We start from the raw sequence: 17426 nt of genomic DNA on the forward strand, positions 1-17426 counted from the left end.
CTTCGGGCAAACAGTTCAAAAAATAGAAGCTTCCCGAGCCATTTCCATACTAAGTGCCCCAGGGCAAGCCTATGCATCATGAGAAAGCCTGTTTTCTGAAACGACGGAAAGATGGCAACTTTCCCCTCCTTTGAGGAGCAGCATTAAGCAGAATTGGTATGAATGCGGCGGGGGAGGGGGGGTGCGAGAGCGCGACGGAGGAGGGCAGAGGGAAGGGGGGAGGCGAGCAGACCCGAGCAGCTCCTGAAAGCGCTGTTTGCTCACCTTCACTGCTGTGCTGCGAGGAGGAGGCTCTCCTCTGCACCTTCACTGCGGGTGGAAAAAAAATGGCGGCCGCAAGCTTCAGAATTTTTTGGAATCGGGGGCGTGGTTTTGTGGTTCTGAGTGACAGACGACGTCACTGTCTAAAGAACAGCAAAACTTACGCCCCCAAATCCGAAAAAGACGGAGCCTATTCGGAGGGACAGCTCTCTCCTCCAATGGCTGGCCTCCATTTAGGAAGCCAGCCAATGGGAGAGAGGCAAAAACAGAGGTGGGACAATAGTCCAACACTAAGAAACATTAAATCTCGGACTTCCGGTCTGCCTTCGGCAGACCGGATATTACCTCGACCTAAAAATGAAGGGGAGTATCCGGTAGGGTTGATTGAGCTTAAAAAAGCTATCTTTTTACTCATGCTCCAACCTCTGCATTTTGGATTAGATCTGAATGCTCAAATTACTAACTGGTAATCTTCATTACTACGACTTTCCTTACTCGTCCCATTCCTTACTGATGGAGTGATTGTACTCATTCACTCCCATACATCACCCCATGTGGTGATTTTGTATGTAAATCTCCGGTTCGGCACAGGTTCCTCAACCCTCAATAGTTTAGCTTGCCTCATCTTCTCCGGGGCGGAGTCCATACTTCTAGATCTGAGAGCCATTCACATTCAGTGGGTCATGAATCCTCAAGCAAATCATTTAAGCCGAGTTGTTCCATCCTCTCAGAAGTTTGTCCCAAATCCCCAGATATTCAACAGAATCTATGAGAGATGGGGGGCAATTACGGAACTCTTCGCATCTCCCCTGATCTCCAAACTGCCTCAGTTCTTCACAAGATTCCAAGTTCAGGGGTCTTTGGGTACCAATGCTCAACTGACTCCGTGGCCTCTAGGCCTCCTATTTGCTATTCCTGCAATATCTTTAATTCCTAGGTTCCTGGTAGTTGTTTTCAAGGAGCCAGCAGAAGCAATCTTGGTTTTTCCATTTTGGGTCCGCGGCGCTTGGTTCCCTCTTCTGAAGCTCTTGTCTCTAGGCCAATAATGGATCCTTCCATTGACTCTGTCTTCCCTATCCAACCCTGTTTTTTCAAAATATTAGCCAAGTTAAAACTCTTGTTCTGGAGTTTGAGAGGGAGTGCTTCTTAGTTAGAGGTATTTCCTAATCTGTTTGCCTTTCTCTACAATCTTTTAGGAGGTCTTTCAATAATTAGGCTTTTGAACACTATGGGGGTTCCTTTAATAGGTGGTGCAGAGCGAAGTCTTTTTCTTCTGTTTCTGCTGCTACTACTGAAATGTTTCCATTATTTCAGACTGTTTCACAAAGGCCTCCCAGTTGCAAACCTTAAACTTCATTTTTTTTCTATTAAAACATTTCGGACTCCTTAGGGAAATCTATCTTGAGTTAAAATCTGAAAGCCTTTGAAGGGCTTAGAAGCCATTTGTTCAACTGGTTCCATGCTGATGACGGAACTGCTCCGTCATCAGCTGCGGTTGGGCTGTGCTGATGACGGAGCGGTTCCGTCATGGCCCGGCCGCCGCGCCTGTGCGGTGCTGATTTCGCGCCTGCGCAGCGCGTTCTATTGAGCGGGGCGGGCCATGACGGAACCGCTCCGTCACAAGCACAGCTCAACCGCGGCTGGTGACGGAGCGGTTCTGTCACCAACATGCGGCCGCCGCGCGGCCGCCCCGCCCTGTTAGCGCTGCGGCAGAATAGCCGCCGCAGCGAAAGGGTTAAGACTGAGGTTCAGTGTTTCTACCTTCATGGGCTCTTCCCTTGGTCCTTTCTCACCTACAAAAGTATCCGTTTGAACCCTTAAAAGAAGTGTCACTCAAATTCTTCACCTTAAAGGTCTTCTTTGGGGTGTCTATCACCACTGCAAGAAGTCTCTCTGAAATAAATACTGCTATGTTGTCATCCATATTTAAGAATATTTGACCACATAGTGTGTTATGTGCCTGAGTTAGGCCCATGTAACATAGCTGCATATTTTCTTACATTGTCCCCTTTTTGCACAATAACATTACTGCTGTGACCTTTTGCACATATTTGTGTGCATCACAATGTAGGAATAGTTTCTCTGAAACTGCTTATGTTTACACATCTGGCCTCGCATAACATTATCACAATGCCTCGGACACCAAGTACAAGGCCTTTATGCATGATGTACAAATGGTGTTCTATCTTCATTCACGGAACAACAGGGCTACCTACATATCCATAACATAGCTAATTTATACATGCATCGCAAGGATGCTTTTTATTATAAATAATAGGCATCTCAGAGGATTAGCAGAGAAGGCACTTCAGCTGGCACCGAGGGTCCCTGCATGCTGAGACTTCACCAAGCAGTGGTCTGACATCTCCGTGAGAGGTGTCCAATTTCGTGACCAGGACGGGGTCTTACATTCTATACAGCCAGGTAATGGTGTTGGATCATCCATGGGCACGAAAATGAGCTCTACACCTACATATACTCCAGAAACATACAAAGTAGGGTTTGCAATGTAGGAGTACGCCTGATTACTATCTTGTATTATATGCCTGCATATATACACTGTCTTAGCGCCATGGTGGAACTGTAGCTACTATTTACTCTTTTGGTGCTTGTAATCACTTTCATCTGTTTTTGTCTACTGATTATCACAGCACATGTATTCTATACACTAATATCGCTGGTTCAATAAATATATTGAAAACGTCCCAGTGTGTACTCTCTGTATATTTCTCTGAGAACAAGTAAGCACAAGTGACAGAGCAAAAATGTTCTGATCTGTTACCACGATCCTTGAGGGGTCAGGGTTGTCATGTTCAATGGTTGGTTACCAAAAACTATTTGCTCGCTGGTAGGATTGGGAGGTGTCTTATGGTGGCATTGTGAGCAAGCAGGTCTCTAGGCCAACATATACTTGGGGGTGCCCAGAATCAGTCTAGGCACCTCACCCAAAGTGTATGTTGTCCAACAAACATGCAGATCCTATGGATTAGTGGCAACTACATGACATGGCACCGCAAACATTGTATGGGTTCTTATTTAATGGTCTAGCTGAGTAGCTCTGTTGTGCTTTCTCAGAGACTCATACTCACGTTCAAATCAGAGACATCCATGGTGGTAGAGAAATCCGGCTCAGCTGTGTAGGTATACCCTTTGTATTGGCTGTAGGTTATTTAAGCTTGTAGGATAAAACTTCCCACATTGTGCTTATCCAATCTCCATAAATTAATTTATTAATTTCCCCTTTCTTCAAACAATATCGGTAAAAGGAGAAGTTGTTGAAGAAGAAAAGGGAGTACTAAATATAGCAGGAAATTGCAGACATGCAGTAACTGAGGAATTATTACAATACAGTCTCTCTGCAACAGGTGGAGAAGTTACCTTCTTGGTTGAAGCCCTTGAAGCATTCAAAACAGAAGAATTCTATTCCTGGGTTAAATTCCCAGCTGCAGATGCTCGCACACAAATTTTTTATACCTACATTGAAATTTCTCTCTCTCTGTCTCTTGATCCCAAGTTCTTGCCCAAGATCAATTCTGCATTCCACTATTAGCAAGAGATTATACTGCCTGCATTACATTGGAAAGCCTCTGACCTACTATTACACCTATCAGATGTGGTAAGGGCTCTGAAAATTTACCAGTCCAGATCTTCTGATTTTAGGTAATCTGATTGCCTTTTCTTCAGTTTTGGTCCTGTCAAGAAGGGTAAAAAGCTGCCTTCCTCTACCATGGCCAGATGGGTGAAACAGTAATATTCTCAGCTTACATGGCACAAAGTAGGGAAATACTAGGAGGAGTAAAGGTTCACTCAGGCAGGTTCGTGGGCCGCCTTCCTCTTAGGGACATCTGCAGAACTGCCACATGGTTTTCTCCTTACACTTTCATATGCAGTTATAGATTGAATATTGCACAGGGGTCAGAACTATGTTTTGGTTTACCGATCATAAAGGCTTCTATGTCTACTTCATAGTCCATTTCATGTGTGGGATCCCTGTTCTTCTTTTAGAGTTTTTTTTCTTAGTTCACTAAGCTGTTTGATAGTGGGAACTTCACTGGGGGGTTTCTTTTGCTGGGTTCTGATTATAGAGGATTGAATGACAATAAATGATTTCCTTCTGTATTTGATGTCGCTGTGTTTTCTTTTTTGGAGCTGCTGAAACAGGTTTTGATTTGGCATACCCATATCAGTAAGGAATGGGACGAGGAATGGGAAAAGAGGAGGTAATGCTCAGAATACTTACCATTAATCTTCATTAGTAAAGAATGGGTAGAGGAAGGAAAGAAGATGAGTTAATGCTTCATTAAGTGCATTTTATTCAGTCCTGGTTGGAAGTGGTAAATATGGGTCATTTTCACAGCTGGATTCTTGTCCATACATTTTGGGCATATTTCAGCCTTTTAATCAGCCTAGTTTGTTAGTACAAAAACAGATTTTGAAATAATAACAACAGGTATGTAAGCTTCAATAGAAAGTCAGTTTGCAGTGTTCGTTATTTACATGCTCTATGTTATTGTCACATCTTCATTATTTTTCAGGTGCTGTTGGTTTTTGTGATCGTTTGGCAGTTTGACCTCTCTCTCGAGAGTGCATGCAAAACCAGCTCAGACCAGAATGGTAAGTAACCCTAACTCACAAGGCTCAGTGTAAATATGGATGATCATTTAACCCTTTCCATGCGGCCGCGATTCCCCTGGTGTGCTGTAAACAGCACGAACAGGGGCGGGCCATGACGAACCCCAGCCGTCATCAGCCGTAGTGCATGACGGCTGGGGTTCGTCATCAGCATGGAAGGTAGACAACCGCAAAGGTGCACCACAAGACATGAAACAATAAGTGCAAATGGTATTAAAGCACAATGAGGAGAAATATCTCAGAGATGTTGAGGTTCTTCTTATATTCTTTATTTTCGATAAGCAGTAAAACACATACAGCCGACGCGTTTCGTCCGAAACTGGGACTTCTTCAGGGCTGTCGGTAAAAAATATATACATACAATCAGTTTCTATGTACAATGATCAATTTTTAATCTAAAAACATTTACATCAACAAAACATTCTAAAAGCATTGCTGCGATAGACGTGGAGCTTAATGCAAGACTATGATATTAAGGTGTTGGCCCACATACAATCTATCCGCAGGGTAATACACATGGGCCTGGGGGTATGTACAAGTGTATAAACATTATATACAGTTGGAAAAAAACACATGTGATTACATATAACAGGAGACAAATATATACAAGCGGCCTGTTTGTCTGACCATGTTGCTAGGAAAGAATTAGACTGCCTCCAGACGCTCCATTATGGCCGCCACTCCCAGACAGATACAGATCGCGCACTACACCAGACGTTACTTTTGTATTTCATTTTTTCGTACACCCGGCTATCAAAAACTGGGTTGCAAATTCCTGCTTTAATACACCTCGTTGTACATAGAAACTGATTGTATGTATATATTTTTTACCGACAGCCCTGAAGAAGTCCCAGTTTGGGACGAAACGCGTTGGCTGTATGTGTTTTACTGCTTATCGAAAATAAAGAATATAAGAAGAACCTCAACATCTCTGAGATATTTCTCCTCATTGTGCTTTAATACCATTTGCACTTATTGTTTCATGTCTTGTGGTGCACCTTTGCGGTTGTCTATTTTGCATTGAAATTCCCTAGGGAAGAGGCACAGTGATGATGGGTGCCATTCAGTGTGCACACAACCCCCTTGTTTAATTTAGGGGTTAAAGAACTTTACCGGGGAATAGCCAGTCAGGTGCTGACTCTAGAAAGGGTCCATCATTTATTCTGTCCTTCACATCAGCATGGAAGGGGTTAATACCAAGTGACACATTGCAAGCGTGTAACATCATTACCTGGATGTTTCTTTGTAAACACTTCTCAAGAATTTCTATTTCCTTCAGGAGGACCTACACTTAAGTCAGTGCTAAAAGCTACAAAAATATGAAATAATAACATTGTGATCAGAGTCAAAAAAGCAATCAAAATGGAGAACTGCTAGAGGAGCCCAAGTGCCGACTTAGTTGGGAGTGAGTCCGCTGCTCTACTTGCTGCAGCGCTGGGTGGTAAGCTCATTCACTGCAGCCAGGCCTCCAAATCAGCAGGAGCTCAGGTCCTTGCATTGGAATGGGGCATTAGTGGCCCAGCTAACCTCGGTAATAGCAGCAGTCGCAAGAGTGAATCTGGGAGCGGTGACGGTAGTCAGGATGGTGGCCGGAGTGGATGGTATTGGCTGGTGCTCTGTTCTGACAGCAGTGAGGTAGCAAGCTGGTGGTGACCACCTACTGGCTTCTGGTGGCACCACGCACCACCCGACAGAACAGTGACATTCCATTTATGGCTTCTGGAATAAGTGTCGGCTGATAGCTGCCCTGATGGGAACCAGGAGCCGGACTGCGGCTGAGGTGGCGATTTGCCCTGAGGGTCTGTAGAAAAAAGTCCCAGATGGCATGTGAGGCGCATACCCAGTGGCAGGACCAGTAGGAGGGAGCAGAGATGCAACAGGGGGGAAGGAAGACCTTCCCTGCAGTGAAAATAAAAAGAAGTACACATGCCCAGCGCTGGGTCTGAGAGTTGGAATACCGGGTTGGCCACCAACCAGCTTGTAACCAGCCTAGGAGCGGCTGCCGGAGAACTCGCTGAACAGGTGAGGAGCGGACACTCATTGACACTGGACCTTTGGGGGTCTTGAGGAGTGCCCTCCTCTAAGCTGTTGAGTACTCCCATATGCCTAAGTGCAAGGGAGCATGTCGATAGAGGTGGCCTCTTGGGGAAGTGTGGCATACTGAGCCTCAGAAGAAAATCTATGTGGGAACAACAGTGAGCTAAGCTGAATGACCCAGACTATCCTCCTCCACAGCCACAGACACAAAGCATGTCCTGCCTCATTCCCATCCAGTGCCTCCTCCTAGGTACATCAAGCTACTGATGCCCTGCTTAGAGTAGCATAATGACACAAGCCAAAGGGAAAACGGAGAAAAACCTCAAAGAAATGAGATTGAAGGCCCTGCAAGCAAAGGAAGACGTTCGTAAGAAGAACAAACCAGGGGTTCCCAGGGAAGCTCCAGTAAACAAAATGTAAGGCACAGAGAACAAAAAGGCACCTATCATGCACCATTACCTAGAGGTCTCCAACATTTTCTGTAATAAGAGCTGCTTATGATCAACGAAAATCACACCATCTACTAATATCATTAGTGTTGTAATGGTGACCACATCAGACAAGATCATGGGGCATATTTACAGCAAAATGGAGAAGGGTGGTATTTAGCAAACATTGCTAACGCCACACTTCTCCATTCTGAAAACAAAAGGATGTGCCGTATTCACAAGAATGCGGCGCATCCCTGCATTTCCCTACCGCTGGCGCTGAGTTCAGCTGCCTAGCGCCAACGCAGGCACCCTTGCACCATAGTGCAAGGGTGTCTGCGTTGGGGGAAAGGTGGTTTATGTGCAGGAAGGTCCCCCTTCCTGCACATAAACAATCTTTAAATGGCGTTTTGTAATTTCTATGTGTACTGCTTAATGCAGCACACATAGAAGTTGCAAAATGGCATTTTTTTTAAATGATTGTTTATGTGCAGGAAGGAGGACCTTCCTGCCCATAAACAATCATAGGCAATTTGCTGTTTCTATGTGTGCTGCACAAGTCAGCACACATAGAAACAGCAAAAAATGAGGAGAAATAAAGCATTTCTCCTCGATTCACCTGTTTAAGATCGGATTTCCCGGGTCTTAATTTTGGTGCTGCTTTTTATTTGCGCTGCCCTTGTAAATAGGGGGCAGCGTCAAAATCAATGGGTGTTGTGGTGGAACACCCACCATGACACCCATTGCCCTCCCCTTTCACACGAAATAAGCGTAAAAGGGTGCCTTATTTACAAGGCAGCGTGAAGGCGAGGCCTCTATCGCCTTCACGTCACCGAAATTGACATTGTGGTGGTGATAGGGGCTTGTAAATATGCCCCTATGTTAGTTGCTAGCCTATGCAAGATTACTGGCAGTGATCACCTCAATGTATCAAGCAGGGTTGACAGTAGTAATGTAAAATAGGGTTTTACATGGGGAATACATAACAGCCATACCTGAAAGCCCCAGGCTTAATAATAATATCAGCAATACGTTTACCCAATGCCACATAATTTGTCACTCAACTATCAGATAAATATAATTAGGAAATTCACCCATTTTATTTATCTCCAAATATCATCTTATTAGTTCTGAAAATACACACATTTCTATTCTCAAATACAAACTTTTTAATGTTGGTATACATATATATATTCAGCCAGCCAGATGCTTCTAATTCAGTAGGTTGGGCTGCACACAGGAGAGTTACTAACATGTAGCTAGAGAGCTACCAGTAGCTCCCAAGCTACTTGTTGGAGAAGCCTGCCCTAGAATCACTATTTGCAGACCTCAGAGATTATTGTGGGGCGAGGCTACACTTGGTCATTAACAAAGAATCCATTGACATCAAAAAGAATATAAATGACTTGGGGGAAGGGCGTGGCTTGGGCGCCGATGGCGATGGTCGCCTGAGAGCTCGGCTCCGGGACTGAGCCCGGAATTATCCTGTAAATCGGAGGCCGTGGGGCACCCTAGCCCCCGCAAACTGTTGATCGGATCGACTGGGACCTGCCGGGGCATTTGGTGCAGCCCGTACATGAGGTGATCCGACGGAAAATCGAAGTTTGTGGATCCGCGGAGTGAGACCCAACATGGCGCCCGGACCTCATTGTCCCCTTGGACGGGACCATTGAACTGGAGGAGCATCGCTAACTACAGCGCACCCTCCACCTTTTCGTTTCCCTGCGATATGAGGGTCTGGGTACAGAACTGATTGGACTCAGGCAACGGGGAACGCGCCTGGAGGGTCGGATGCCCTCACTATAATGGACCTCGGCACACGGACGCCTGGAGGCCCTGCCCGCGGCACTGACCCCCCTAGGCCGCACTTGGCTGCATCGCCCCGATCGACCCACTCCCATGGGAGGCACTGCCCCTAGGCGCCACAAAGTCTCCGGTGGTGTTGGTGACCCTCGCTCCGGGTCCTCATCAGCCAGGCGGGCCTGCCCGACCTGGCGCCAACTGTCTCCGCCTCCTCCTCAGTGCCCTCCGACGACGTGGTGGTGGCGCGGGCCGAAGCTGTGGAGGTCCAACAGGCCCTGGAGACGGGGATCGCCGACCCTCGGCCCGAAGACCAATAACCGGGAGAGACATAGCCGAAGCCCGCACTCGGTGGCGCCTCTGGCTGGATCCACACAGTGTGATTCCTGCGACATGGGGAAACCAAGGGGAGCCAAGGGGACTACCCCAGCCGCATCGGACTCAGAGACCCCGGACAAAGAGGAACGTAGAGATCCGGAGAGTTCTGGTGGCGCACCATTGCAACAACAATTTGACCGTGTCTTAGAGGCGATTGCGACCACACGCTCGGCCCTCCAGCAGGACATTGCCCAGGTGGCGACGAGTCTGGGCCTCCTTAGATCGGATCATGGCAAGCTTTCGGATAGGGTCAAGGAAGTGGAGGGCTCGGTGAAAACCTTGGAGCCAGCGCAGCGCACCCTGGCCGCGACAATGAAGGATGCCCTGTCCCGGATTACTGCTCTGGAGCAACGAGCGGAAGATGCGGAAGGCCGTAACAGGCGCAACAACATTCGAGTGGTGGGCCTTCCGGAGAAGATTGAGGATGGCGACATGGTGGCCTACTTGGAAGCCTGGCTCCGAGACACGGTGGCTCCGGAGGGTCTATCCTCCTTCTACACCCTGGAGCGAGCGCATAGAGTTCCAGCGAGGCCGCCGCAACAGGGCCGTGCCCCGCGTCCGGTGGTGGCACGGTTATTGCACTTTCGGGACAGAGACCTCATCCTAAATGCCGCCAGACATAATGGCCCATTCAAGGTGGCGAACAGCCAGGTGAACATCTTTCCTGACTACACCTATGAGACCCAACGCAGGCGGTTCTCATTCTTGGCGGTCAAACGTGAGCTCCGGAGCGAGGGCATCCAATACTCGCTCCTATTTCCCGCACGGCTCCGCATAATTGTCGATGACAAGACTCAATTCTTTGATACCCCGGAGGATGTCTGTAACTGGCTTGAACTTTATAGAGCCGGGAAAGATGGCTTTGGCTCCTCATCTCAGCTAGCGGTGGAGCCGGGACAGCGACGGCGATCCAAGAGAATTCGGAGTCGCCGTGGCCGGTCGGGAGGACCCTCAACTGCGGAGACATCGACGGAGCGGAAGGGAGTGTTGGAGGTGTTATCTGCGTTGTCTGGCTCACGGGACGGCACCATTGAAGAGGAAGCGGACCCTGGTGACGAAGGGGAACCAACGGACTCGGAGGAGTCGGTGACTGATAGCGCCCACACGCCGGTGATTACACCGAAATCAGTTGAGGACATTCTGGATGGACAGGGTTGACGGGGTGAGCTGCATTCGTTTGGGTGGGGGCCCGAAGTGGGGGTGGCGGGTACCGACGATTGATCATGATTCCCGGGGAGGTGGGGTTGGGGTGCATTGCTCGTGCCCTGAGGGTTTCCTGTACTGTTTTGGGCTAGCTTTAGTCCTGGTAGCCAGAGCATCGAGGGCCCACTGCCAACGCCCAGCCCGCACCTGGCCCTTAAGGCCTTCCTACGGTGGCGACCGCAGGATTAGTCGGGGACAGGGTTTTTTTTGAGGGTATGGTTTGGATGGGAACTAGATGGTGCTATTTGGGTCCTGTTCTGGGGAGGGTGGGTAGGGGATTGGGTCGAATTGGGGTTGTTGAGTTTTGGTTGGGGAAAATGGCCGCCATCAGTGCTGGGTTGCTTGTTGTTCTTTCTTTGCTGGGACCCAGATGGGGAGACTTTGCACGAACAATATGGGACAATGGCTGATGTTGCTACTGTGAAATGTATTACTTGGAAGGTGCGGGGGCTTCACACCATGTCTAGACGTCACAAAGTGCACGCTTATTTAGTGCGTAGAGGGGTACAAATGGCGCTGCTGCAGGAAACCCATCTGAACAAGGCGGAAGGGGCGGCGCTACAGCGTAGGTGGAGAGGGCAGGTCTTTTGCACGTCGTACTCCGCGTATGCCAAGGGGGCGCTGATTTGGATTAGAGCTGGGGTTCCCTTCCAGGTCACGAAATCGGTGGTGGACCCGGAGGGGCGCTATGTGGCCATTTCGGGCACTCTAGGGGGGAGAGACCTAAACGTTTGCTGTGTTTACACACCCAATGTGGACCAGGTTGCCTTCTTTTCCAGGTTATTGGGCTCGTTGGCCCACTTCTTCTCCGGGCCCCTCTTGCTCGGTGGAGATTTCAATTCAGTAGTGGATGTGGAGACTGACCGCTCGCACCCGCCCCTCCCTGACTCTCCGGTTCGCCGTGTGGCTAAAGGTCGTAGGGACTGGCAGACGCACTGGGGTCTGACGGATATTTGGAGGGCGCAGCACCCCGACGCGAGAGACTATTCCTACTTCTCGGGACTGCACGAGTTACACGTTAGACTAGACGGATTTCTTGGCTCGACTGGACTGGTTTCAGCGGCGGTCCGGTCTGAATATTTAACCAGGACCATCTCAGATCATAACCCCCTCCTGCTGGCCCTTCGCTGGTTTCCTGGGGTGCCCGCGGTGCCCACCTGGAGGCTACGTCCCGAGATCCTTGAGGACAGTGTATTCAAAGCGGACCTAGGAGATAAGATCTCGGAATATTTCGCATCCAACAGGGGTACTGCGAGCTCGAGGGCGCTGGAATGGGATGCTTTTAAGGTGGTGGTGAGGGGTTACTGCATCTCCAAGAAGGTAGGCATGAGGCGAGTTATCCTTGACGACTTAGATACTGCGGATCGGAAACTCCGTGAGTTGGAGCTCCGCCGCCCCGGGCGCCCTGAACTCCAGGAGCGCACGGTAGAGGCGAAGGAAGCGGTGGCGGCGGAGGTCGAACAGCTGCGCTGATTCGACTACAAGGCCTATACGGTTAGGTCCCTTGCAGAGGGGGATAGGTCGAGCGCACTGCTAGCATGGCTAGCTAACCCTACGCGCCAGGCCTCACTGACGACGTCCATGCGCATGGCGGACGGGACCGAAGTGCACACTCAGCCTGAGATCCTGAGCTGTTACCTGCACTATTACGAATGCTTGTACCGCAATCGCTCTGCCAGAGACCCTGACCTGCTTGATGATTATCTACGACCCCTGGAGCTCCCGACAGTGGAGCCTGACGTGGCGAAAGCCCTGGGGTCAGACATTGAACTGGGGGAGATCCGCAGCGCCATTAAAAAGATGGCGAGGAATAAGACCCCGGGCCTAGACGGCCTTCCTGTTGAATTTTATGCAGCTTATGTTGACCTCCTAGCACCAAGGTTATTGATAGTGTACAGAGAGGCGAAGAGGCTTGGTCGGCTCCCCGGCTCGATGTGCGAGGCCTTAGTGGTTCCTCTTCTCAAGCCGGGAAGGGACTCGTCCGATCCGGCGTCCTACCGTCCTTTATCAATGCTGACGGTCGACTATAAAATACTGAGCAGCATCTTGGCTTCGAGGTTGCTGGGTCACATGGGCTCCCTGGTACACGAAGACCAGGCGGGATTCATCCCCAAGCGAAACACGACCATGAACATCCGTAGGTTGTTCCGCTTGCTGGGAGAACCGCTCGTGGACGCCCCATGCCCGGTGGTCCTATCGGTAGATTTAGAGAAGGCCTTTGACAGCCTCGAATGGGACTACCTGCGCACTGTGCTACTGCGATTCGGCCTCGGCGAGGGTTTCATCAGATGGACAACGGTCCTATACGCCTCGGCATCGGCCAGGGTTCGGGCAGGCCCGCTGGTTTCCTCACAATACCCGGTGGAGAGAGGCACGAGACAGGGTTGTTCGTTATCCCCGCTTCTCTTTGCGTTGGCGGTGGAGCCACTGGCGCTGCTACTCCGATCGGGAACCCATTACAATGGCCTGCGGACACCTTCGGGCCCACACTACATTTCGCTCTAGGCCGATGACCTGTTGCTCTTCCTTGAGGACCCGGTTGCTGCCCTGCAGGGGGCTGCGACGGCGCTCACGGCGTTTGGGGAGGTCTCGGGCCTTCGAGTGAACTGGGCTAAGACCTGTCTTTTCCCGGTTCGCAGAGCCCTGTTATCGGTGGAGAGATTAGATGGGAACCTGACTGCTTTAAATACCTGGGGGTGTACGTTTACCATGAACCAGCTGACCTCCTGGATGGGAATATTGCTCGCAGCACCCGAGCGCTACGGGGTAGTATGGATTTTTGGGCTACGCTACCGCTCTCGGTTGCAGGGCGGATTGCTTTGCTCAAAATGGTGGCGCTTCCCCGGTTGCTGTATTATTTCCGAGCGTTACCGATCTGGGTCCCGCCGGCCACATTTAGACTCTTACGGTCGATGATGGTCGGATTCCTCTGGGGCTCGGGCCGCCGAAGAGTGGCCCTCAAGACCCTGATGAGGCCGAAAGACGAGGGTGGGCTTGCAGTGCCGGACTTCGAAAAGTACTACCTGGCGGCGCAACTACAGACCCTCACCCAGGAGATCGCCAGGGAATTCCGGGGCCCGGAGGACAGGAGGGGCACGGGGATGGCCAGACATGTTCTCTCCTTCATAGCGCTGCGACAGCGTTTGGCCTTACAGGACTTATCGATGGAGGAGAAGACCATTCGCCTGTGTTGGAACCGAGTCCACGCCCGGGGCCAACTGCGAATGCCGTATGCGCCCGAAATACCTTTGGGCATGCTGACGGCTCTGCCCCATGGCGGTGATTGGTCGCGGTTAGCGGACTGGGAGGACGCGGGCCTACAATTGGTAGGGGACCTCTACGAGGACGGGCGCTTTTGCCCTTTCAGGAGCTCATTGACCGCTTCGAGGTTCCTCGCGGCGACTTTCTGTTGCACTCGGCCCTGGTCCGAGCGATCCAGGCACACTGGAAGCACGGGCAAGAGGAACCCCCTACGTCTCCGGTGTGCCAATACGTCATGATGTCTGCGGGTACGGTGAAGGCGGTCACTTGCCTCTACGGTAGACTAATCAATGAGGGGCTGGCCCCCCTCACCACTTTGAGAACCCGTTGGGAGGAGGACATAGGTAAGGAGATCCCAGAGACGACCTGGTCCCAACTCGTGCGGCGAGCCTGGAAGGGCACGCGTCACGCCCGATTTCAACTGGTCCATTACTATGTACTCCATAGGGCATATCTGACCCCGGCGAAAATCAAACAGTATTTTGCTACGAGCTCTGCAGACTGCCCCAGGTGCCAGGCGCCGGAGGCAGACCTCCTCCACATGTTGTGGTCCTGCCCGGGATTGTCCTCATACTGGACGGAAGTGGGGAAGACCCTGGAGGAGGTAACAGGGAGGTCCTTATTGGTTGATGCGGCAGTGGGACTCCTCCACTGGTTTCCACATACCCCCAAAAACAAAATTTCTAGCAAATTCATTGATTTGGGGCTTCTCCTTGCTAAACGAGAGGTGACCAGGAACTGGAAGGCACGGGCTGGTCCAACGGGGGGCCGATGGCACAGCGAACTCTTGAAATGGGCAGCGGTAGAAAGCACGCTGAGGTATCAGTTAGCTAGGAGACAGCATAACGAGAAGGCGCAGGAAGCAGCGCTGGAATGGGAGACATTAGTACAGGCCCTAAGGGATTATTGCGCCCCCAGCGACTCCGAAAGTGAGGAAGCAGCTCGCTCCGAGTCCCGATAGGCGATTTCACCTTACAGATCTGTTACTCTCCTCATGGGTCCTCACACAGATCCTATTGCGGTTGTTGCCGTGCACTGATGGCGGGGTGGGGCGGGGGTTAATTTTCAACATTTAAAGCATGTCAAGATCAAAAACAACATGTAATCGCAAACAATTGACTGTAGACTACTACGAACAATATCATACACAACACATGAAATAACAAAACCAGTCTTATAATTGTGCAACAACAAGATGGCGGTACATATCCTTTACAATTCCTTAGACTGCAACCTGCCAACAACAGCTAGTCATGCGATTTATGAGCCCAACAGTGGTGGCCATATGGTGGCACAAATGATTGAGAATATCTTATATGATGGTGATTCTTTCAAGCATGTACACTTTGTAGTTTCAGGGACCTCACTTGACATGCGTGAGTATTATAGGCTAATTAAGTTCATATGTCGAGAGCATCTGATGGAGGGATGCAGGAGGTTTCTTTATTCAGACAGGTATTTTGTGAGGCCGGAGTGCAAAAGGCTGCTTTCGGCGTTTCCAGAGGGCAGTTGTACAGCAATTCTTGGAAATGCATCTTGAATCATTCAATCCTTGTTTGCTTTGATAAAATTGATTATGAAATATACATCAATAGTGAATAACCTTGATTCTGCTGTAGTGTATCATTTCATTTCTCTCTTCGATATGCTTTGACCATTTACTCAACACAATGTCCACAGGAGCCACTGTTCCTTGTTATATGATAGATACCCTGGTTCCATGTGAGTAGGGTGACCCTTGTTTTCTTGTAACAGGCTTGGTGTATTGGCGTAAATTATGTTGTCATGGGTGCAGGGTCCGAGGATGAGCTTAATGGCAGGTCAATAAATCTGGATAGCAGTTCTTCACACACTAGGGTCATTGGAGGGTGACGGGTCCCCCTAGTGCCCTCATTGTGAAGTGCAGTCGCCTCTGCAGTGGCCCAACAAGTGAACGTCTGTCAGGGGTCGGGGTAGGTGACTTCCAATGCACTGTAATGGTTTTCTTATCTAAGATGAGAGCCAGGGGCCATATTAACAAGCCCTGTGTGCCACCAGAATGTCACTTTTTGTGATTCTCTGGGGATGCACAGGGGCATAGTAATTTCTACAAGGCCACATACAGCCACTCTGCATTCTGCAGACCATATAGAAAGACGAAAACACCTCCAATGATTTTTTATGTACAGGAAGGTGACACTTTCTACACAAAAACAATCATGGCAACAAGACGGATAGCCTTTCACCATGGTGCAAGGGTGTCTGTGTTGGCGCACAGCTGCTAATTGTGCGCCGGCTAAAAGGACAGGAATATACCATATCTTGTAAACTCAGTGCATTTCTGCCCTTTCGAGTTGGCATTGGACAGAGCAGCAAAATAAGTTGTGACGCTGTCCTATGTCAATTCTTTGTAAATATGCCACAGGTCGAGTAAGCGATCTCCAGCGCTATGCTTACACTGCCTGGTATAAAGTCTCAGCGAGCCCACATCCCAAGAGGAGATATTAGTGATTGCCGTGACACGTTCAGCTAAGACAGTGTAGTGCTCCAATATGAGTGTAGCTGAGGGCTATACCATTCAAGATGTTTCAAATCAGTGCCTGAGGCACTGCACATGCCACAAGCATCTTTGCCCCCAGAAAGATATGAGCTATTCCTTGGGAAGATAAGTAGGCCTCATGTAAAATATAAAATGTAATTAATTTAAGCCATGAATTACGGGACACCTGTTGTGGGTAAGCCAGGGCCAGTGGTCTACCGAATTCCGCTTCCTATTTTTCTTGCAAGGGTAGAAGTGACTCCTGAGTGTGAGCCAAGAGAGCTCTGGGGAGCCATGTAATGAATCTAGGCCAAGCCTAATTTGTGTACGGTTTAAAGAAGTTGGTGAGTGGCCGGTTCCTCGCCCTGTGCTGCCCAAGCATCAGTTATCGACCCTCTTAAGGAGGTGTAGGAAAGTAAGAAACTGGCCCTCAAGGAGCCTGTATTGTTCCGTCAGCGCCTCAAACATCAGTAGGAGGCTGTCCCCTAAGTGATCACCAAGAAGGAAAGGACAGCCTCTTCCCACACCAGCAGGCAGCTGTCAGAGAGCTGCCGACCTTCCCGGGTCAGAAATCCCAGCAGTGAATTTGCTCGGGCATATGGTGTAATGGATCGCATAAAATGACGGCCTTGCATTAGACAGGTGAGTCACCAGCAGAAGGATGGGGAGATTCCTGGGGAGGCAAATCTTGGCATTGGTAAGGTGACGGAGGCCTGCCAAAATGGGGGGGGTTGAGGGACCCCTACATCATCCACAAAGTGGCACGAAGGAATGTGGTTACAGCCAGCAGATTTCCCTCACACTGGTCCAATGTTGCGTGAAAAATCCGGACCACCTTGTAAAGAAATATCACAGATTCCCACAGAATGGGACCCCTGACCAGATCCACAAGCCTGCCGTGCCTGCCG

General features: G+C 49.8%; 1 protein-coding gene across 1 annotated transcript in view; it reads left to right on the forward strand.

The window, feature by feature from the left end:
* LOC147703665 (microfibril-associated glycoprotein 4-like) overlaps positions 1 to 17426 on the forward strand; it is a 75163-nt gene that overhangs the window by 15497 nt on the left and 42240 nt on the right. The window contains exon 2 of the mRNA XM_086928942.1: positions 4797 to 4875. Within this exon, the coding sequence (XP_086785068.1) occupies positions 4797 to 4875 (79 nt within the window). The remainder of the gene's footprint in view (positions 1 to 4796; positions 4876 to 17426) is intronic.

Source organism: Lissotriton vulgaris, chromosome 7, assembly GCF_964263255.1.
Source record: "Lissotriton vulgaris chromosome 7, aLisVul1.2, whole genome shotgun sequence".
NCBI lineage: Eukaryota > Metazoa > Chordata > Amphibia > Caudata > Salamandridae > Lissotriton > Lissotriton vulgaris.